Source organism: Nyctereutes procyonoides, unplaced genomic scaffold, assembly GCF_905146905.1.
Source record: "Nyctereutes procyonoides isolate TBG_1078 unplaced genomic scaffold, NYPRO_anot_genome, whole genome shotgun sequence".
NCBI classification, from domain to species: Eukaryota; Metazoa; Chordata; class Mammalia; order Carnivora; family Canidae; genus Nyctereutes; species Nyctereutes procyonoides.
The window spans coordinates 20,234,227-20,256,588 of NW_026575135.1; the positions used below are offsets into that span (position 1 = coordinate 20,234,227).

Below are 22,362 nucleotides of genomic sequence, written 5' to 3' on the forward strand. Positions count from 1 at the left end.
CTTTTTCCAGTTTCCCCCTGGTTTTATTTATTTTAAAGATTTTATATTTATTTATTGAGAAAGAGAGCATGAACAGTGGGGAGAGGGAAAAGGGAGAAGCCAGCTCCCCACTGTGCAGGGAGCCCGATGCCAGGCTTGATCTCAGAACACGGAGATCCTGACCTGAGCTGAAGGCAGATGCTTAACCATCTGAGCCACCTGGGAGCCCCTTCCCTGGATTGATTGATTGATAAAGATTTTATTTATTCATGAGAGACACAGAGAGGGAGAGAGGCAGAGGGAGAAGCAGGCTCCATACAGGGAGCCCGATGTGGGGCTCAATCCTGGGTCTCCAGGATCATGCCCAGGGCTGAAGGTGGTGCTAAACCACTGAGCCACCCGGGCTGCCCCCTTCCCCAGATTTTAAAAAGAGCAAATTCCAGTACTCAATTGGCTTAGCAAAACCTTACATTTAGCCAGTTTGGCTGAAGCATCTCCATCTAAAGTTTATTATATAACAGGTGTGTGGTGAGATGAAGGAGGCAAGAATTAAGAAGCTGGGCACAATTTGAGCTGATACTGGTTTAAAGTATTTCCCAGTGTGCCACACTGTAGAGGAGGCTGCAAAGGAAGAAGGAGAGGTTCAAGGGATAAAGATTCGGTGAGCACATACAGCAAAGGCTGTTTTTTAAATTAACCGCTTTAAAGGTGGAGTGCTGCTACTCCTACCTCCTGATCATCAGTGTTGCTTGAGCACCGAAGCAGAGTGGCCCAGCCTTTTGGGTGCAGCTGTAAGGACGTGATGCAGTTTCCACGGTCTCTCTCACCAGGAACTTCAGGGGTTAAGACTTCAAGACTATTTCGTGGTGATACTCCTGATAAGAAAATTAGGATATGAGATTTGTATTATCAAAGGACTAAGGCAGCTCATCAAAGCTTTCATTTCTGACAGCCACACTGCCCCCAGCCTTCATTCCACTGTCAGCCTCTTGTGCTACCACATGTAAAAAAAACAAAAAGCTATGGGGGTGCTTGGGTGGTCTTTGGGGGTGGGGGTATGGGGGAAAGGTTATGACTAGGACTAAAGAATCCAAGTTCTTGCAGCGGGAATCCCAGTAACCTAAGACTAAGGCATTAAAGTGGACTAGGGATCCTTTTGATTAAGATTTACAACTCAGAAAACTTTTAAGAATCAAAGTTATGTGACATGAAAGGAATGTAGAAAAGTAAAAGATAATTCTCATCTCAGAGGACCTATATTCTCTAGAGAAGGAAATATGTGGAAGCCATGCAGACTGCCTTTATATAAATAAAAGGCTATCAGGCAGCCTGGGTGGCTCAGCAATTTAGCGCCACCTTCAGCTCAGGAAGTGATCCTGGAGACTCGGGATCAAGTCCCATGTCCCATGTCGGGCTCCCTGCATGGAGCCTGCTTATCCCTCTGCCTGTGTCTCTGCCTCTCTCTCCCTCTCTCTCTGTGTCTCATGAACAAATAAAATCTTATAAAAAATAAAAGGATATCATGTGTGCAAGGAGCAGGACTTATGGCCCCCAAGGGCAGTATTATAAATAACCAAACATCTATGATTTTGGAGGCAAAGGAGAATATTTCACATACCAGTATGTCAAAACAAGGGAGACATTACCAATCATACATATGATTGGTACTCTGTTAGGGCTCATCATGTCCTTCTTCCTAGCCCCCCATGAAAGTGACTGCTACAGCAAGCCATTACTACTGGGAGTTACATCCTATCCCTCAGGTATGCGGAGAACCACTTTCACAGACATTATAAAGAAGCAGTTTAGAAATTTAGTATCAAGAGAAATATTTCAACACTTCTCTACCTGTGGAAGGAAATGCTGTGAAGATTGAGCTCCTTCTGTCAGACCCTTTGTGAACTGTTTCTCAAATAGATGTTATCTTTTAAAGTTTCCCTTTAGATTACTATAGCATTGATGGAAACCTGTGAAGCTCTAAATTACATTGTTATAACCAAACTATACCTAAATAATGATTTCACATGTGACTGAACTTTAATAACAATTTTAGAGAAAAACAAACAGCTATTTCCAGAATTAATTCTGAAACTTGAACAGAAGCAGAAAATAAACCCATTAAGTAAGTAGTGGTTTTTGAGCTGTGCTCCTTCAAAGTTCCTTTAGTGCTGGCAAAAGGAGGGAACCACATGGGGATGGGCTAGGAAAGACTGGTCAAGGAATGCTTTAATTTCACTTGAATCAGTTTTTGTACTTTATCTGTGCTATAATATAATCCACAGCAGATTTCATGTCAAAAATGGAGTTCTAGGGACACCTGGCTGGCTCAGTTGGTAGAGCATCTGACTCTTGATCTCAAGCTCTGGAGTTCAAGCCCCACTTTGGGTGTGGAGGTCACTTAAAGTTCTAATCCTAAATGAGTTTGAGAGCCTCAGCTCTATTCAATACTGTATCTGTCAAACTATGGTGCTAACATATTCTGACACACTGAAGACCCAAGATTGCCAACATTCAGAACAACTTTATGTATGAGCCCCACTTTCTTCTCCATACTCTGCCTAGGCTCTACATACATCATTTCTTCTCCCATTCCCAACTCTATATCATGAAACTGCTGTGTAGTTTGATTTTTGGGTTTACCACTGCAACAGTCAACTACTTTTTTTTTTTTCTTCTCATGGATGGTTTAGTTCAATAAGGATTTTTCTCAATGATTATTAAGAGCCTTGGCTTGTTTTCTGTAGCCAAAGTAGAAAAACAGAATCTATAAAAGAAGTTTATGCTACAAATCAAAGGAAAAATGTTACATATCTGGGCATAAATCTCTAAATTTATCAGGAGGAATTTTTAACCTTACATGTCATAGTCTTGAACATCCAGAGGAAAGTAGATAGGTTGTAGGTTTAGGAAGGGCTCTCAAACCATTCATCAAGTATGCAATTATCAAACACTTACCAGGTGAGGACACCCAGGAAAAACACAATTAGAAGTCTAATGGATAGTCCCTCCCCTAAAGATCTAGGTAGGAGCCATGTGCATCTCCAAAAGGTGACCCAAAATTACAAAAAAAAACACCCACATCTGGCCATCAGTCCACAAAGGGGAGGACAAACCAAAAATGTTTAGATGTGAAACTGGTATGGATTTGCATACATAGAAAACATTTCATTTAGGGAGTGGAAAGAATAAGCTAAACAGCTAGTTCTGCCAGAGTGGTGGGGAAAAATGGGCAAAAGCAAAATAGGGCCAGGTTATAGTCTACTTTATCCCACAACCCCTCCAAGGCTGTCAGGTGTTGCTCAGATAAAGAAACGGCAGAGCAAAAAGCTACTGGGCTGGAACCAGGTGACTTTCACAAGTACCTAACAAACTCATCACGTATACAACACCATCACATGCATATCTTATTTAATTTCCTTAATCTTGATTGGGATCTACGTGTCCTAACTACTTTTTCTCCGATCTAGACCAAACTAAGTTCAATAAATAAAACCAAAGCTCAAATTACAACAAAGATTTAAGCCCAAGATATTCAACCCTAGAGACTCTGGTTATCTTCTGAAAATGAATGACTGAGGGGCAAAGAATAACCTCTTCTTTATTGGCTTTTATTTGTATGGATTAAAACTAAACCAGAGAAAGCTCTTTGGTAGACCCTGTTGTCGCAAGATTATAAAATCCCACTTTTAACCTACCTTCTCTTTGTGTGGCTCGTGACATGTGTTTCTCAGAAGATGAATTAGAATCACTATGATGACAAGGTGAACCAGAAACTCGAGGACCAGATGAACTTGATGAAGTGGTCAGATCTTGAAAATACAAAAAAATTCTGACAAACTCAGCAAAACTCTAGTAGTGTCTCTTAACTTTTTAATCATCTAGTTGAAGCATATTGTTAAAATCCATTTGAAACATGGCAAGTACATGCCCCCTTAAAGCTTCCTTATAGGATGCCTGGGTGGTTCAGTGGTTGAGCATCTGCCTTTGGCCCAGGGCGTGATCCTGGAATCCAGGATCCAGTTCCACATTGGGCCCCCTACATGGAGCTTGCTTCTCTCTCTGCCTATGTCTCTGCCTCTCTCTCTCTCCCCATGTCTCTCCTGAATAAATAAATATAATCTTTTAAAAAAAAAAAAAGCTTGCTGATAACTAAGACCAAGGTAAGCAGGGCAGCTCTTTGAAGTGTTCTAAGGCCTGGGCCCTTTCTAAAATCTCTTCTCCCAATGACTTAAGTGAAATATGACAAACTAAAACAGGAGCATCTTTGGGTTTCCCCATCACTTATGTAGTAAAATGGAACAAGAAAATTCAGTAAATATGAAAACTGAGCTTGTTGTTCATCAGCCCTTTTAATCCTAGAATAGGGTCCAAATACCAGCTCCATTACTGAGAGCATTAAATGATCCTTCTTGAGCATGCCAAACAATTGTTATCATTCATGAAATTATGTGAATACTATCTTTGAAATGCAATACCAATTTTATACTGGTATAAAATGAGTATCATTAAAACAAAATGAGTATCAGATAGTTGGGTTTGATGTATTATTCCAAATAGCAATCTCTATTTTATCCTACTCTTCTAGTGGTCCCAAACTTTTATGAGGATGTCTTCATCTAATTCCCTTTGATTTATTATCAGAATTACCCTTAAAAGAAATGTTCTTCTTTTTTTTTTTTATTTATGATAGTCACACATTGAGAGAGAGAGAGGCAGAGACATAGGCAGAGGGAGAAGCAGGCTCCATGCACCGGGAGCCCAATGTGGGATTCGATTCTGGGTCTCCAGGATCGCGCCCTGGGCCAAAGGCAGGCGCTAAACTGCTGCACCACCCAGGGATCCCTTGTTCTTCGTTTCTGAATAAAAAAAATGCCAACCAGATCTTCTAAATCACTACTTCTTACTAAGCTAAAGTTGATTATTAATGTTGAACCTAAAAATAGATTTCTGAATGTAAAAGGACTATACTCACGTATTTATGAAATCTCTTGCTTTGCAAGTAAGTTGGTAAAACTTAAATTTCTACTTTTAGCAGTGAAATTGGGCAAATGCAGTACAATGGAGCCTGCACTCTCCCAAGAGTCTTCAGAAGTGGCCCTGCCCTATGCTTACAGGAGAGCGTCTAACCACCTGAAGCTGATTTTATTTATTTATTTATTTATTTTTTTAATTTTTATTTATTTATGATAGTCACAGAGAGAGAGAGAGAGGCAGAGACATAGGCAGAGGGAGAAGCAGGCTCCATGCACCACGAGCCCGACGTGGGATTCAATCCCGGGTCTCCAGGATCACGCCCTGGGCCAAAGGCAGGCGCCAAACCGCTGCGCCACCCAGGGATCCCTGAAGCTGATTTTAAATAGCAATTTATACACATTATGTATTTTGAATGCTTAAGTCTTTTTTTTTTTCTGGGTTCTTGTTCATAAAATGCAAAATTATAAACAATAGGTATATTCCTGGAACAGCCCTCCTTTTCCCAAGGTGATGAAATATAATCTCTATTCATATAATATAGATAAATTATAGTGCCTAAGTTTTCCTGAGCTCCAATTTCACTGAAGTTTAATGGAATCAGCAACAGGAAAAAGATTAGTACCACTTTAGGGGCGCCTGGGTGGCTCCGTTGGTTAAGTGGCCAATTCTTGGTTTCAGCTGGGGGTCATAATCTCAGGGTCCTGAGAGAGATCAAGCCCTGCATTGGATTCCCCACCCCAATGTCTATACCTGAGTATAGACATCTGGAAGTCTAGGATGTAATATAGACTTAAAGCTCTATACTGAATATATCTTAAAAGCCATGCTAGGTGGGGTGCCTAGGTGGCTCAGTCAGTAAAGCATCTGTGACTTGACCTCAGCTCAGGTCTTGATCTCAGGGCCATGAAATAAAGTAAGATAAGATAAAATAAGATAAGGTAAGATAAAATAAAAGCTCTGCTGGGTTTCAGGAGCACTTAAAGATTGATCCTACCTTGAGCGACCACTAATTTTTGAGATAGCAATGATTTAGAAATACTGATGATTTTTGGATAGCAGAAAGAACTAAAAGAAAATATTTTTATAGTTAGTAGTTTCTCCTAAATCATTGGTGATACAGAAGCACAAATTAATGCTATGTCAGAGATTCAAACAGTTCATACTTCCTTAGGAAAAAAGGTCCGACTAAGCTTTCCAAAAATATCTTCTAATTTCCTTCCCTTCTTCCTGCTGTCTTTCTCAGGATGGAAGCATATACCATCCTTTTGTGTGAGACTCTCTGGAAAACTCTGTTTAATCAAAAAAGAAAAGCTTACCTGAACTTGACGTAGTTCTTCTTGCTCTCAAAATAGGATAGCTGCCTACTTCTAAGGACTTGGTTAAGTCAAGATCATGCAAAATCAAGAGATATCCAGAGGACGTTGAGATCAACATTTTGGAACAATCTGGTGTTAATCTCATTCGCATAAGAAAACGTGTGTGAAAGAACTTCTTATGTGGACACCCATCTTCTGTACACCTACAGAAGAAATCAAAACAAAACTAGAATTATCATAAATATACGATTTGGTGATATATTTTTGGCTTTCAAACTATAATTTGCAAAGTATGTTTAACCTTATATACATGATTTTTTTCCTCACCATCCTTAATTCATCTCCAACTTTGTTTTATTCTTTCTTTCTGCAATTAAATATTTTTAAGTAAGATTTCATTGAGGTAAAGTGTCACCTTATGTTCTGAAAATCTTTCTTTGATTAAAGATTTTTAGCTGAGCATGTAACTTCAGGTTAATTGTTATATCTTTCCAAATACTGGGGATACATATTCTGTTGAACCCTGGCTATTTTTAAGTCTGCTGTTAGTACAATTGTTACTTTGGACAACTTATTATTTTTCCTTTGGCTGATCTTTCTTTGGAGTACTTGCAGTTTCACTCTGATATGTTTAAATTTGGATTTTTTACTTTATTGGGATTCATTTGACTTTCTAAATCTTAAGATCCAAGACCCCTGGGTGGCTCAGTGGTTGAGCATCTGCCTTCAGCTCAGGATGTGATCCCAGGGTTGCTGGATTGAGTCCCGCATTGGGCTCCCTGCATGGAGCCTGCTTTTCCCTCTGCCTATGTCTCTGCCTCTCTCTGTGTCTCTCATGAATAAATAAATAAATAAAATCTTTAAAAAAATCTTAAGATTCATATTATTCATATATTCTGGGGAAATCTCCACCATTTTTCCAATATTGTCTCTTACCTATTTTCTTTATTCTTTTGGAGCTCCAAATAGATGTTTGAAACCTTCATATTTGACTCTCCCTGTCTCATAGCTGCTATTTCATGTATTCTATCTCTTCATTTCTGTTACAATATAGATAATCTATTTTTTAAAGTTGTGTCTAATCTGCTACTATCCTGGTTTTTAAAAATTATTTTTAATTACTAAAAACTATATACTTTAAAATTTTTAAATTATTTGTTGTGATAAACAGGAACACTACTGATTTTTACATTTTGATCTTCTGTCAAGCAATCTTGATGAACTCTTATGAATTTTGAGAATTTGTCAACAAAATTTCTATGGTTTTCTATGTAGACCATTCAGAAAACTGCTCTATGGGCCGAGTCTGGACTATTCCCTGTTTCTATACAGAAAGTTAGTTGGAACACAGCATTTGTGAATTGTCTATGGCTGCTCAGAGACTATACAGCACACTAAAGTATTACACAGTTCTTTACAGAAAAATTTTCAACCCTTCATACAATCATATCATCTGTGAATGCGATTTTCTCATTTTTTCCTTTCCAATCCTTATATATTTATTTTACTGCACCAACTAGGACCCTGCCTTCTCCCACTCCAAAACAATGGTAAACAGTAGTAGTAATAGCAGCCATGTTTTCACTTCCTATTTTTATTTTTCTAAAAAATATTTTATTTATTTATTCACGAGAGACACAGAGAGAAAGAGGCAGAGACACAGGCAGAGGGAGAAGCAGGCTCCACACAGGGAGTCTGATGGGACTTGATTCCAGGATCCAGGATCACGCCCTGGGCTGAAGGCAGACACTCAACTGCTGAGCCACCCAGGCGTCCCTCCCTTCCTAATTTTATAGAGAAAACTTTTTCCTTTTTTAAAGTAAGCTCTACGATCATGGGACTTGAACTCACAACCTCAAGATCAGCCAACTGTGCCAGCCAGGCACTCCTATAAAGAAAACTTCTAAAAGTTTCACCATTTAAAAAGGTTTTAGTGTGTCCTTTGATGAGTTTTCTTCTATTTTTAAGTTTAACAGCTTTGAGATATAATTTACATATCATAAAATTCACTTAAAGTTTAAGTGATATTTAGTAAATTTATGGAGTTGTGCAATCAACCCAACTTTATTTTACTTATTTATTTTTTTATTTGTAAAGATTTTATTTATTTATTCATAGAGGCACAGAGAGAGAAAGGCAGAGACACAGGCAGAGGGAGAAGCTGGCTCCACGCAGGGAGCCCGACGTGGGACTCGATCCCGGGTCTCCAGGATCATACCCCGGGCTGCAAGCAGTGCTAAACCGCTATGCCACCAGTCAACCCAACTTTAGAACATTTTCATCATCCTAAAAAAATGCTTCCTGCTGGGGTACTTCGGTGACTGTCAGTTAAGTGTCTACCTTGGGCTCAGGTCATGATCTCAACGTCCTGGTCTCAAGCCCCACATCAGGCTCCCTGCTCAGTGTTTGCTTCTCCCTCTCTGCCTCCTCCCCACTGCTTGTGCCGTCTCTCAGATAAATACAATCTTAAAAAAAATCCTTCCTGCTCACTAGCAGTCTCTCTCTGTTCCTACTGCCAGTCGCACACAGCCACTAATCTACTTGTCTCTATAGACCTGCTTATTGTGGACATTTAATATAAATAGAATCATACAAGTGGTCTTTTGGTTTGGCTTTTTTCACTTAGTGTACTTTTTTTTTTAAGGTTCATCTATGTGTAGCACATATTAGTACTCTGTTCCTTTCATTACCAAATAGTATTCTATTGTATAGATACAACCACAATTTGTTTATTCATTTACCAATTGATATTCGTACTGGTTCCATTTGGGGTATATTATGAATAATATAAGCATTATTCTGTTATAAGCATTCATGTACAAATCTTTGTGTGGTGATGTTCATTTCTCTTGGACAGATACCTAGGAGTGGAATGGCTGGTCAGATGATAGCTCTATGTTTAACTTTTTAAAAATTTTTTATGTTTAACATTTTAAGAAACTACCAAACTTTTCTAAAGTGGCAGAACCATTTTACATCCCTATAAGCAATGTGTAAGGGTCCAGTTTCTCCACATTTTTGCCAATACTTGTTACTTGTTTTTAAATTACAGCCATCTTAGTGGATGTGAAGTGGTTTCTCATTTTGGTTTTGACTTATATTTTCCTTATGACTAATTATGTTGAACCTTTTCACATACCTATTAATCATTTCTATTCTCTTCCTTGGTGGAATGTCTATGCAGATATTTTGCCCATTTTTAAATTGGGTTATTTGTGTACATATAATTATGTTTATATAAAGTGAGTTCTTTATATATTTTGGGCACAAATCCTTTATCAGATATAATTTACAAATATCCTCTCTCATTTTGTAGTTTTTCTTTTCACTTTTTTTTTATTAAAATTTTTTTTAAAGATTTTATGTATTTATTCATTCATGATAGACATAGAGAGAGAGAGAGAGAGGAGGCAGAGACAGGCAGAGACATAGAGGGAGAAGCAGGCTCCATGCCGGGAGCCCGATGTGGGACTCGATCCTGGGACTCCAGGATCACACCCTGGGCCAAAGGCAGGCGCTGAACCGCTGAGCCACCCAGGGATTCCCCTTCTTTTCACTTTCTTAATGGTATCATCTGATACACAAAAGTTTTTAATTTTAATCAAGTCCATTTTATCAGTTTTTAAAAAATCACTTGTGCTTTGGTTTGCATGAAGATTTACTCCCATGTTTTCTTCTATGAATTATACATAATTTTAGCTCTTACATTCAGGTTCAAATCCATTTTGAGTTCCTTTTTTTTGATATAAGGGTCTATAAATTCATCTTTTTGCCTGTGAATATCCAGTTGCTCAGGTATCATTTATCAGAAAGACTATCTTTTCCTGAAGCACTGAATTAGCTTGGCACCTTTGTTGAAAATCAACTGATCATAATGCAAGGTTTTATTTCTTGACTCTTAAAATTCTGTTCCTTTGATTTATACGCCTATCCCATGCCAGCACACACAGTCTTAATTACAGTGGTTTTGTAGTAAGTTCTAAAATTCAAAATGTGCGTCTTTCAACTTTTTCTTCAAGATTGTTTTGGCTATTCTGGGTCATTTGTATTTCCATATAAATCTTAGAATCAGCTTGACAATTGGTCCAAAAAAGGCAGCTGGAATCTTGGTAGGGATTGCATTGAATCTATAGATTAATTTGGAGAGAACTGCCATCTTTAAAAAAAATTTAAGTGGTTTGTCCTCTGTAATCTTATTTATTTTTTAAGTAAGCTCTACACCCAATGTGAGCTTGAACTCACAACCCTGAGATCAGAGTCCTGAGTCAGCCAGGTACCCCAAGAATTACCATCTTACTGATCCTAAATCTTACAATCCATGAGGATGAAATGTCTCTCCATTCATCTACATCTTCTTACATTTATTTCAGCAATGTTTTTATAGTTTTCAGAGTAAAAATCTTGTACTACTTTATTTCTTTAGAGTCTATTATGAATGGAATTTTCTTCATTCATTTTTAGATTGTTCATTACTTAGAAGTACAATTGATTTGTGTATATTAATCTTGTATAACTTGTTTACTAGTTCTAGTATTTATGTGGAATCCTTAAGATTTTCTCTATATTATAAGATCATATCTCCATATTAAGACAGTTTTACTACTTCTTTTTCAATCTGGATGCCTGTTATTTCTTTTTCTTGCCTGGATGCACTTCCAGTGCAATCGTACCTTCAATATTGAATAAAAGTGGTGGAGCAGACATCCTTGACTTGTTCCCAGTCTTAGGGGGAATGTATTCAGTCTTTCAACATTAAGATGATTTTAGCCAGGGGCGCGCGCCTGAATGACTCAGTTAGTTACACACCTTCTTTGGTTCAGGTCATGATCTCAGGGTCCTGGGATAGAGTCCCACATCATCAAGCTCTCTGTTCAGTGGGGAGTCTGCTTGTTCCTCTCCCGCTGTCCCTACTTTCAGCTTGTATGATCTCTAATAATAAATAAAATCTTAAAAAAAAATTTTAGCCACAAATTTCCTCATAGATGTCCTTTATCAGATGTCTGGGAATAAAAGTTCCCTATTATTCCCAGTTTTATTACAAATGCATGTTGGATTTTGTCAAGGGCTTTTCTGCCTTTCTTGAGATTATCCTATATATGGGTTTTGACTTTTATTAATATGCTATTACAGTAATTGATTTTTGGATATTAAACCAACCCTATATTCCTGGGATAAATTCTATTATGATATAGACTTTTTTTTACATGATGCTAGATTTGGTTTGCTAATATTTTGTTGAAGATTTTTGTATCTATTCTTCTTTTTGTTTTTGAGGAATATTAGTCTGTAGTTTTCTATTCTTATGCTTGTCTGGTTTGGTATCAGAGTAATAATACCAGACTCATAAAATGAGTTGGGAAGTGTTCTTTCCTCCTCTATTTTCTGGAAGAGTTTGTGAAAGATTAGTATTACGTATTTTATAAATGTTTTGTAAAATTCATCAGTGAAGACTTTTGGATCTGGGCTTTTCACGGTGGAAAGATTTTTAAATTACCAGTTCAATTTTTTACTTGTTTTAGGTATGTAGGTCTATAGATTTTCTATATGTTCTTCAATCAGTTTAAGTAATTTGTCACTTTCTAGGTATTTGTTTATCTAAGTTGTCTAATTTGTTGCTATAAAGTTGTTTCACGTATCCCTTTATAATCTTTCTAATCTCTATAATACTGGTAACAATGTCTCTTCTTTTGTTTTTAATTATGATCAAATATTGAATTTTACTCCTTGATTTAAACAATCATATGGACTTGTTCATGTGATAAATTATATTAATAGAACTTTTATTGATGTATCTTTTTTAAGATTTTAAATAACCTTTAAATAACCTTTTTAATACACCCAACATGGGGATCGAACTCAGGACCCCAAGATCAAGATTCACATGCTTTTCCTACTGAGCTAGCCAGGGCCCCAGATACATCATTCTTTCATTCCTTGCATAAACCTAACTTGGCCATGATATTTTGATTAATATCTTACAGGATTCAGTTTCCTTTTATTTACAATATTTGTATCTATATTCATATTACAGAAAGACATTTCAATTTTTTTCTTAGTTATCTTTCTTGATTTTTTTTTTCACCTCACAGTTACATTTATTCATGCCGCAGCAGACACGTGTACACGTGTACGTCGGGGCTCCATGTTCCCAACTAGCAGAGCATGCAGAGATTTACAGCCAGACTGACGTTCCATCTCATGTGTTCCCCGAGCTGGTTAATGATGGCCATGAGCAGGGGCAGGACTCGAGGCTTTCAAAGCTTTACTTCTTTTATCAGCACTCCTGATTTTATAAATGATGGCACTCATCAACCCCATTCCTAACCAAATTTCCTGGTAAGTTTGGGTATAGTAGGGCTTCATGGGGACCCAAACATTTTTAACAAGGTTTTGAAGCATCTTGACGCGACACCCCTGGCTCAGGCCGCCACGACACTACCGCTATGGACTTGGAAAAGCTTGATTTTATGTATAGGTTATACTACATACATGAAGTAAGGAGAATTCCCCTTACTTCTGGCATCTGAACAGTTAATAAAATTGAACTGTTCTGCTTCTTGTACCATCTTGTAGAAGTCACCTGTAAAACTAACAAGCCTACTGTTTTCTTAGTAAATAAATTTTAATTGATATTTTCCATTTCTTTAATGGCTATGGCAGAGGCAATATTTAGAATATTTAAGTAACCAGAAAGCAATGCATGAAAACTAGCAGTCAGATTTGATGCAATTGACAGTGTTGGAACTGGGTCCTAGAATCACTCTACTCTAAAATTTTAAAACTCCCATAAGCAAAGGGTACATCTTGGCTGTCTATAAACCAGGGTTTGACTCTTGGCTCATATTTTACTGTCTTATTGACAGTCATGTGGGCATGTTACCCAAACTCTCTGACCTTGATCTCTTTAGCTCTAAAATGGGAAAAAAGTTAACTAACTCATGAGGCTGTTCTCAGAATTAAATGAGATGCTGAACAACCAAAAAAAAAAAAAAAAAAAAAAGAGGGGGAAGGTGAGGGTAGTTTTTTGTTTTTTGGGGTTTTTTTTTGTTTGTTTGTTTGGTTTTTTTAGGTGAGGGTAGTTTAAGGGGGACTTTAGCTACTAGATCATAGGGAGATCTTGAGGGAGGTATCCCTAAAAGAGGGGCCCATGTAACCACAGGGTGCCAGGATACAACTACCTGGGGATGATTTAGGATACTGGCTATTTATCATTTAACTACAGTTACCACATTTAACGTTTGTAATAACTACAAAAGTATTAGTTTAATATTTTAACCATGACTTCAGCTAAATCAGTGCATACTGGTTAAATATCAGTCCAGGTAATAGGTGTATTTCAAATTTTCGATTTCTCTCTTGATCAAGTTTTGCTAAGGTGTATTTTTTGAATAAACTATTTCACCAAAGTTTTCAAGTATACTGGCATAAAGGTGATCTTATTACTTTACTGTATATTTTTTTGTTGTTTCCTTTTTTTATTAAGATTATCCTTTTGTCAAACAGTGTATGTTCTCACTCATTTGGGGAATATGAATAATAGTGAGGGGGAATATAGGGGAAGGGAGAAGAAATGTGTGGGAGATATCAGAAAGGGACACAGAACATAAAGACTTCTAACTCTGGGAAATGAACTAGGGGTGGTGGAAGGGGAGGAGGGCGGGGGGTGGGGGTGAATGGGTGACGGGCACGGAGGGGGACACTTGACGGGATGAGCACTGGGTGTTATTCTGTATGTTGGTAAATTGAACACCAATAAAAATTAATTTATAGAAAAAAAAATTATCCTTTTGTCTTATTTCTCTGGATGAATCTTCCTAGATAATTGCATATTCAATTAGCTTTTTCAAAAAGCAGGCTTTAAAAAAAACTTTATTGTATTTTCATTTTCATTAACTTCTGCTTTTATGTTTATTATTCCATATCTTTCATTGGGTTTACTCTTTTTTTTATCTTTTTCCAGTTTTTTTTTTTTTTAGCAAAATGCTTATTAGTTCACTAATTTTTAGCCTACTGATTTCCCTATGATTTCTTCAATCCACGAATTATTTAGGAAGTGAGTTTATAAGTCTCCAAACATGGGAATTTTTAGTTAGCTATGTTAAACTATACTGAGGTCAGGAAAAATCATTTTTGTGATAACAAATCTTTGATATTGGTTGCAACTCACTTTGTAGTCTAGTATATGCTCTATTTTTGTACATATTCTAAGTTAGCTTCAGAAGATGTATTTACTATTTGCTGGGAGAATTGTAAATATGCTTAATAAAAGTTTATTACAGTAAAATCTCCTATGGCCTTACTAATTTTTTGGTCTATTTTATCTATTAGTTAATTAGAGAATGGTGTTAATATTTTCCACTAAGATGGGGAGTCTCACTTTTTTCTTCTAATTCTGTCTATTTTGCTTTTTATGGTTTGAAGCTATGTTATTAAGTACATATAAGAATTCTTTTATGTTCTAGTGAAATAAATCTTTTAATATAAAATACCTTTTTATCACTAATAATGCTTTATGCCTTAAACTCTATTTTGTCTGCTATTAACGTACATATAACTCTTTCTTTGATTTGCATTTGCCTGTTATTTTTTCTCCATCTTTTTACTTTCAGACTTTCTCCTTTGCATGTTTTAGATGTGTGTTCCTTACAAAGAACATAGTTTGGTTTTCTTTTTTAATCCAATCTAACCCTATCTATCTTTAGTAAATATGTATTTACTGCAATTATTGGTATTTGGATCTTCTGCCTCCATATTTTTGTGCTTCCTGATTTCTCTCTTTTTTAAAAATGATTTTCCACCTTCTCTGCCTCTATTGGATTGATCATGTTTTACTAGTTTTTGTTGACTAATTTGGAAGTTACCATTCATATGCCTATTCAAATTTCATTTCTAAATTTAAAAAATAAACTTCTAAATTTTAACAGATATACTTATCTTAGTCTAAAGAGATCCACATATCCTCTGCTCAAACAGTATGTATAGTTAGAAATCTTTAAGAATATCCCTTTCTTTTAATATATGACCTCTGAAAAGAGTATTTCAGAAGTAGGCCTGGTGTATTATTGTATTGTCATTTCACTATAGCTAGCAACAGGTATATTTTCAATATTTCTCAAACTTCAACTCTTTTTCTTGATTATTATTATTTTTTTTTTATGTAGTCACCACACCCAGCATAGAGCCCAATGTAGGGCTTGAACTAACCACCCTGAGATCAAGACCTGAGCTGGAAAAAAAAAAAAAAAAGACCTGAGCTGAGATCAAGAGACACTTAACCAAGTGAGCCATCCAGGTGCCCCAAACTTCAACTCTTTAAATAATCAATTTCTCTACAGGAGACATTTCATTGAAGTGTTTCACAACAGAGGCATTACTGACATTTTAGATGGGACTAGTCTACTGTGCAAACTGTCCCATACAGGATATTTAAAAACTCTGATCCCTGTTGTAAAATGCTAGTAGAAATCCTTTCTTCTCCCAGTGGTGTCAAAACTGCACCACACATTATTTCCAAACATTTCCCTATAGATCAGTACCATTCCACCTGAGAAACTATTATTTTAATGCATGAATAAGGGTACAAAAATTACAAAATTAAATAGGTTTAGAAATGAAAGGTTGAGGAATAAAAAATATTTCAGTTCCACAGAAGAAATAAAAATATTTTCCCTTAAATTCAGGAAACTCATGTATAAACCAGTTTTCATCATTAACGATAACTACTTGGTCTCTTTACCATATAATTTTCTCCAAATTTTTTAGTTTTATTATATGACTAAGTGCAAGTAATAAAAAATGGAATCATTTTTTGATTGTTTTCCTCAAAGTTAGGTTCTTTCTCCTAAAGAGATATGAAAGCTAAGACAAAACACTGACTTTGTTTACCCCATCTTAAACAAATATTTTTGGGGGGCACCTGGGTGGCTCAGTCAGTTAAATGTTCAACTCTTGATTTCAGCTCAGGTCATGATCTCTGGGGGTTATAAGACTGAGTCCCACACTGGGTTCTGTGCTCAATGGAGAGTCTGCTTGAGATTCTCTCTCTCCTCTCCCTTTGCTTCACCTCTCCACATGCTCACTCAGTCTCTCTGTCAAATAAATAAATCTTTTTTTTTTTTTTTTTTTTTTATGATAGGCACACAGTGAGAGAGAGAGAGAGGCAGAGACATAGGCAGAGGGAGAAGCAGGCTCCATGCACCGGGAGCCCGACGTGGGATTCGATCCCGGGTCTCCAGGATCGCGCCCTGGGCCAAAGGCAGGCGCCAAACCACTGAGCTACCCAGGGATCCCTCAAATAAATAAATCTTTAAAAAAATTTTGTTGTTGTTCACAATCCTAACATGGTCTCCTATTCACAAACCTGTTGGTGTCCCAAATAATGACATTTCCATCAAATCCTGATGTTACTAAGAGTCTTGTATTAGTATCATATTCGATGTTCTTCACCCAGCTAGTGTGACCGTGTAAAGTGCATACTTTGGTGTTGAGTTTTCTCAGATCCCATAGTGCTATTGTAGTGTCATCAGAGCAGGTAGCAAACAGCCGGTTATCAAGAAATCTACAAAGCAGAAAAGAAAAACTGGTTTATTTAATCTCTTGTTAAAGAAAACTTGAGAAACAGTCTCTATATTACCTAATCAAGAAAACAAACGAACAAATAGCACCACAAACTAACTATATAAACCCAGTGATATGGATATCAATAAACAGTAAGCATAACTCACATAATCACAGGGAAGGATACTATGTTTTAATGAGGACCACAATGTAATTTTATCCAACTGCTTTATATTATTGATTTTTATTTGGAACTAAAAAAGGGGGTAGATGTTTGGAGAACAGTGCTAGAAAGAAAGAAGAAAAATCTATATAGGAAACACAAATGGTAAGAGAGAATTTAATAGGAGACAGGAGATTTTGAAGACTTGATTGTAGAGGAAGATATGTTAAGCAGAAAGGGTTCATAATTATGAGAAATATTTACTTTGCTACAAGTAATGTCTTTCTATTTAGAAGGCATTTACATATAAAATTTCCTAATAAAATGCCATATTTTTTTAATCTATTAATTCAAAGGCATTCCCCCAAATAATCATACTTAGCAGTATTTTATTAAGACCAGTTAAGATTACAAGATACACCAATAAAATACTCTATCATTCAAACTTTTAATTTTAAACTTATTTCTCAATCCTTAGAATATATTTTATACAAATACTATTATTTTTTGTAATAGACTACTAATCACATTTGAATTAAAAAAATTTTTTTCCACACTTGAATTTCTGCCTAATTCAACATTAGGATGCTTTCTCTAACATACACTGTTATACATTACTTCCTAATCTCTTGCAGAGAGAAATGAATTCTAGAACTTCCTCCAAGATAAAATTAAATAGAATTATTTATCAGAAACCACCCTCAGTATCCACAAATACCATTAACAATCTTCCTAAAACTTAACACAGTTTTAAAATTCCAGGCTTTTATACAAACTGTTTCTGTTACTTGAAACCACCTTTCTCCTACCCCTTGACCTAACTAACACTTGTTTTCTTTTTATTATTCAGCTATCATCCCCTTCAGGAAGCCCTCCCTCTCTAACCACCCTGGGGTAGATTTATGAATCTTCTAATCTCCCAAAGTACACTACACTTCTGTCACAACAATTAATAAACAGTGTAAGGAATAACTTTATAAGGCTATAAACTCCTTGAAGATGGGAACTGTCTACATAGTTCACTGTTAGATCTGTAGTACCCAACACACACAGTGGCAGGCACATAATAAGCACTTAAAAATATTATGCAAGAGTGAGACAGTTTACTGCCTAGTGGAGAAGAAATTATAAATACATAATTGTGCAAAATAAATGTGTGCGATAAGCAAAGAAAAAGGTGGTCAGGAAAGACTTCATAATGGTGTCATTTGAACTGACTTTAAAAGATGAAGCAAGCACTCACTAAGTGGCCAAGGGATAAGCAAAGGTACAGACGCATGTAGAGAGATGGTATACTCTGAGAGGCAACAATAGTTAAGAGTACAATGTGTGAAAAAAAAAGAAGAGTACTATGTGTGGAAAAGTAGAGATAAGAGGAAAATACATCATGGATTTATTCTATAGTGATTCTGAATCACTACTTTTTTTTAAAGATCTTTGCTTTTTCTTTTTAAGGTTTTATTTTAGAGAGTGAGCAAGAGAGAGAACAAAGTAGGGGGAGGGAGAAGGAGAAGCACACTCCCCACTGAGCAGGGAGCCCAACTCCGGGCTCGATCCCAGGACCCTGGGATCATGACCTGAGCTGAAGGCAGACTCAACCAACTGAGCCATTCAGGCACCCTCCCACCCAGTAACTACTTCTTAATTATAAATACATGCCCATTGAAAATATTTTTTTAAAAATTTTATTCATAGAGACAGAGAGAGAATGAGAGGCAGAGACACAGGCAGAGGGAGAAGCAGGCTCCATGCAGAGAGCCCAACGTGGGACTCAATCCAGGGTATCCAGGATCACACCCTGGGCTGTAGGCGGCGCTAAACCGCTGTGCCACCGGGGCTGCCCGAAAATATTTTTTAATGGAAAAAAAATCTATCATAGAAATAACCACTGTTATTGACAGCCTCATTCTTCTATTTCAAGCCTAATATCATGTCATAAATATTTTGTCATGTTAACGATTTATTGACAAAATGATTCTTAATGGCTGAACAGATTTACTGAATGAACCGTAATCTTTTCTCTTTTTTTAAAATAACAAGCAAGTGTTGGGTGTTTATACTGCTTCCAATTTTTTACTACGGTTTATACTAAAAACTATAAAATAGTTTTATTTAGTGTAAAAAAGTTTACACTAAAAAAAACAGCTAAATATTAATCACATCCCTAGTTATTTTTCTAAGTATATTCCCATAAAAATGTTTTGCTAAAAAGGGATTTAAAAAAATGTAAGGCTTTTGATACATACAGCCAAACTGTCCTCAAAAGAACACACCAATATGTAGTTCCACCAATAGTTAGGAGTGTCCCATTTCTCTAAGCCCTGTCACACAGATTTTTTTTTTTAAGATTTTATTTATTTATTCATGAGATACACACAGAGAGAGAGAGAGAGAGAGGCAGAGACACAGGGAGAGGGAGAAGCAGGCTCCATGCAGGGAGCCCGACGTGGGACTCGACCCCAGGTCCCCAGGATCACACCCTGGGCTGAAGGCGTTACTAAACTGCTGAGCCACCTGGGCTGCCCGACTTTTAGGCTTTTAAAATAAATATATTTTAATGACTTCCTGACAGGAATTATATGATTAAAAAATATATGCAATGACAAAAGACTACTACTGGAAAGTCAAACTTTTAAAATAAACTGATAGTCATCATAGGGCATCTTCATACATTTTAAAAATTTAGGGAAAAAATAACATATTTTATTTAGTCTACAGAAAATACTTAAAATGCACATATGGATTCAAAACCCTGGCGGCATTATACTGCCTTAGGCCATAGTGGTCCGCCTTGAAGGCTTTAGGCAAGACAATGACTTGATTAGAGTTTCAGAAAGATCTCTGAGGTAGGCAGTTTCCAAAACTCTTGGATTTTCATAAAAAATAAAATGAGGGGCGCCTGGATGCCTCAGTTGGTTAAGCATCTACCTTTGGCTCGGGTCATGATCCTGGGGTCCTGAGATTGAGCCCAATGTCAGGCTCCTTGTGCAGCGGGGAGGGGCCTGCTTCTCCCTCTCCCTCTGCCTGCCGCTCCCCCTGCTTGTGCTCTCTGACTCCGTCAAACAAATAAATAAATAAAATCTTTTAAAAAATAAAATAAAATGAAGTAGAGGATCAGTTTTAAAATTGTTATCAATAGGGCCACTGAAAAATTACCATTGTTGAATGAAAAATATTTTAATACCAATGATGTATAAAGAATATAATCTTGGAACAAAAGCTAATAATTCAAATTGAATAAATTTACCTTAATGAAAAATTCAACACTTTGACTTTTGTTTTCTCATTTTGCCTCAAATTTTTACTGTTAAAAATCTTGGTGTTAGAGAATCATTGGTGAAGAGAATAGATAAATTATAGAAAATTAAGAATGTAGATTAGGACACCAGTTAACATACTAACAATTCTTATCTTAAAGCAAGCAGATGTAGAGAATGTAAAGTATTAGACAAATTCTTGGAGATGTGACTTAATCTTCTCAAATTAAAACTCAGTCTAGGGATCCCTGGGTGGCGCAGTGGTTTGGCGCCTGCCTTTGGCCCAGGGCGCGATCCTGGAGACCCGGGATCGAATCCCATGTCGGGCTCCCAGTGCATGGAGCCTGCTTCTCCCTCTGCCTGTGTCTCTGCCTCTCTCTCTCTCTCTCTCTGTGCCTATCATAAATAAATAAATAAAAACCTTTATTAAAAAAAAAAAAAAAAACAAAAAACCTCAGTCTAGCCTAGTAAGTTAATAACTGTAAAGTGTTTTTAACTCCATAGTCTCTTATAAATAGGAGACACTCTAAACACTGAAGCCTATGAGTTTACGAAATATAAAACTGCTTCATATGTTCCCATCAAACCCCAACATATAACTATTAACAGTTCTGGATAAACTGGACATCTGGATAAACTGAGGTCTTCATTATCAGAGGATACTTGGTGAACAGCAATTGAAACAGAAATTTCCTTAAAACAGGTACCAACATGTCATTATACAAGGCAAAGAAAGTGTTGTCTTTATTTAAAAACTAAAAGTCATAAAAAAATTTTAACATTTACCTTACATTTAACTAAATGCAAATTCTTAGAATAAGAAAAATGTTTGAGTTTTTCTCCATAATCTTTCCAATGAAATTATGATAGCAAAATATAACACCTTTATTTGAGTTTTATACTATAATTTAAAAAGAATCATTTCTATATAACCTTCAAGGGCTTTATCCATTTCAAGGGCGTTTCCTTAGTCCCATGAAATATTCATATAATTCTCTGAACTATCTATCATGTCCTCATTTCTGTCCTTTCCTTTTCTTTAATTGGTAACTAGTCTGTCATTTGCCAATGATTTTACATGTCATTGATTAGTTTTCTAATGTCACTCTCAGAGTTTTGTGAAATCCTTTGCAAGATAAGAAATTTCATGTTCCCAGTGTTGAGCACTGCATTTACATTATAGTGTTTGAAATATACCAATCAGGAAAAGACCAACAAAGACAGTGGGAGGGAAGAGCAGATCTTGGAATATTTAAATAGGCACTATTTTTTAACTGCCATACCACTAAGTGAATATTATGATAAACTCAACTACCCTTGTGATGTCATAACTGAAGGTTGGAGGCTTGATCATTAACTGGACTCTCAAATCCACATACAGAGCCTTCATGAATGAGAAGTAAAACTATGTAATGGGCTTAAGAATTTAAATTACACATTTTCCCCATATGAAGCAAAGAAAATATTCTTCACAACTATGAATTTTTTTTAGTTTACAAGATAAGCAAATCTTAAAAACTAAGAAATGAACTAGAAGACATTACTAAGTATGTGTAAAATCACTGTGGAGGAAATGTATCCCCCTATTTCTGAACAGTTCAGTGAGGTGGTCTAACTGAACTGAACATGAATTCCAGCTCCACCACTTGCTACATATTAACCATGTTGGGCAAATCTCTATCTAAGCTGCAATTTTTTATTCCTTAAAATGGGTACAATGTCAGGATACTGTGAGAATTAATATTGCATGAAAAGTGCTTCACAAAAGGTTTGGCACATGGTAGGCACTCAAAAAAATTAAAGTTAGTATTATTAATAAGTAATGCACACTTAAGCTCCTGCCAGAGGACCCCTCAGATCCTCATGCAAAACTCTTAAGAGATATGTCCTTCTAAAAAAGCTTTAAAATCGTTTTTCTAACCAACAGATAAGTGAATTCAAATTTGCAGTTGTGGAGTACTAAAGCAGATACACTGATAGCAGCAAATGAGAGCTGACATTGATAAAGAACAAATTCTAATAGCAGATTAGTCAGAGATCATTCTGAGTAGGGGCAAACAGCACATCTTTTCTTTTTTGAGATAGAAAATTTTAAGTTGTAAAATATTAAAAACAT

General features: G+C 36.3%; 2 protein-coding genes across 2 annotated transcripts in view; both read right to left on the bottom strand.

Annotated features, from left to right (window-relative positions):
• Positions 1 to 22,362, bottom strand: part of DCAF10 (DDB1 and CUL4 associated factor 10) — a 44,123-nt gene that overhangs the window by 6,008 nt on the left and 15,753 nt on the right. Inside the window, exons 3-6 of the mRNA XM_055302716.1 lie at positions 16,630 to 16,827; positions 6,270 to 6,472; positions 3,675 to 3,788; positions 709 to 854 (exon numbers count right to left, since the gene is read on the bottom strand). Of these exons, the coding sequence (XP_055158691.1) occupies positions 709 to 854; positions 3,675 to 3,788; positions 6,270 to 6,472; positions 16,630 to 16,827 (661 nt within the window). The remainder of the gene's footprint in view (positions 1 to 708; positions 855 to 3,674; positions 3,789 to 6,269; positions 6,473 to 16,629; positions 16,828 to 22,362) is intronic.
• On the bottom strand, positions 12,052 to 12,702 carry LOC129495240 (ATP synthase subunit ATP5MJ, mitochondrial-like). Its single transcript, XM_055302722.1, has one exon. It carries the CDS (start codon positions 12,666 to 12,668, stop codon positions 12,486 to 12,488), a length of 183 nt encoding a protein of 60 aa, XP_055158697.1. The 5' UTR covers positions 12,669 to 12,702; the 3' UTR covers positions 12,052 to 12,485.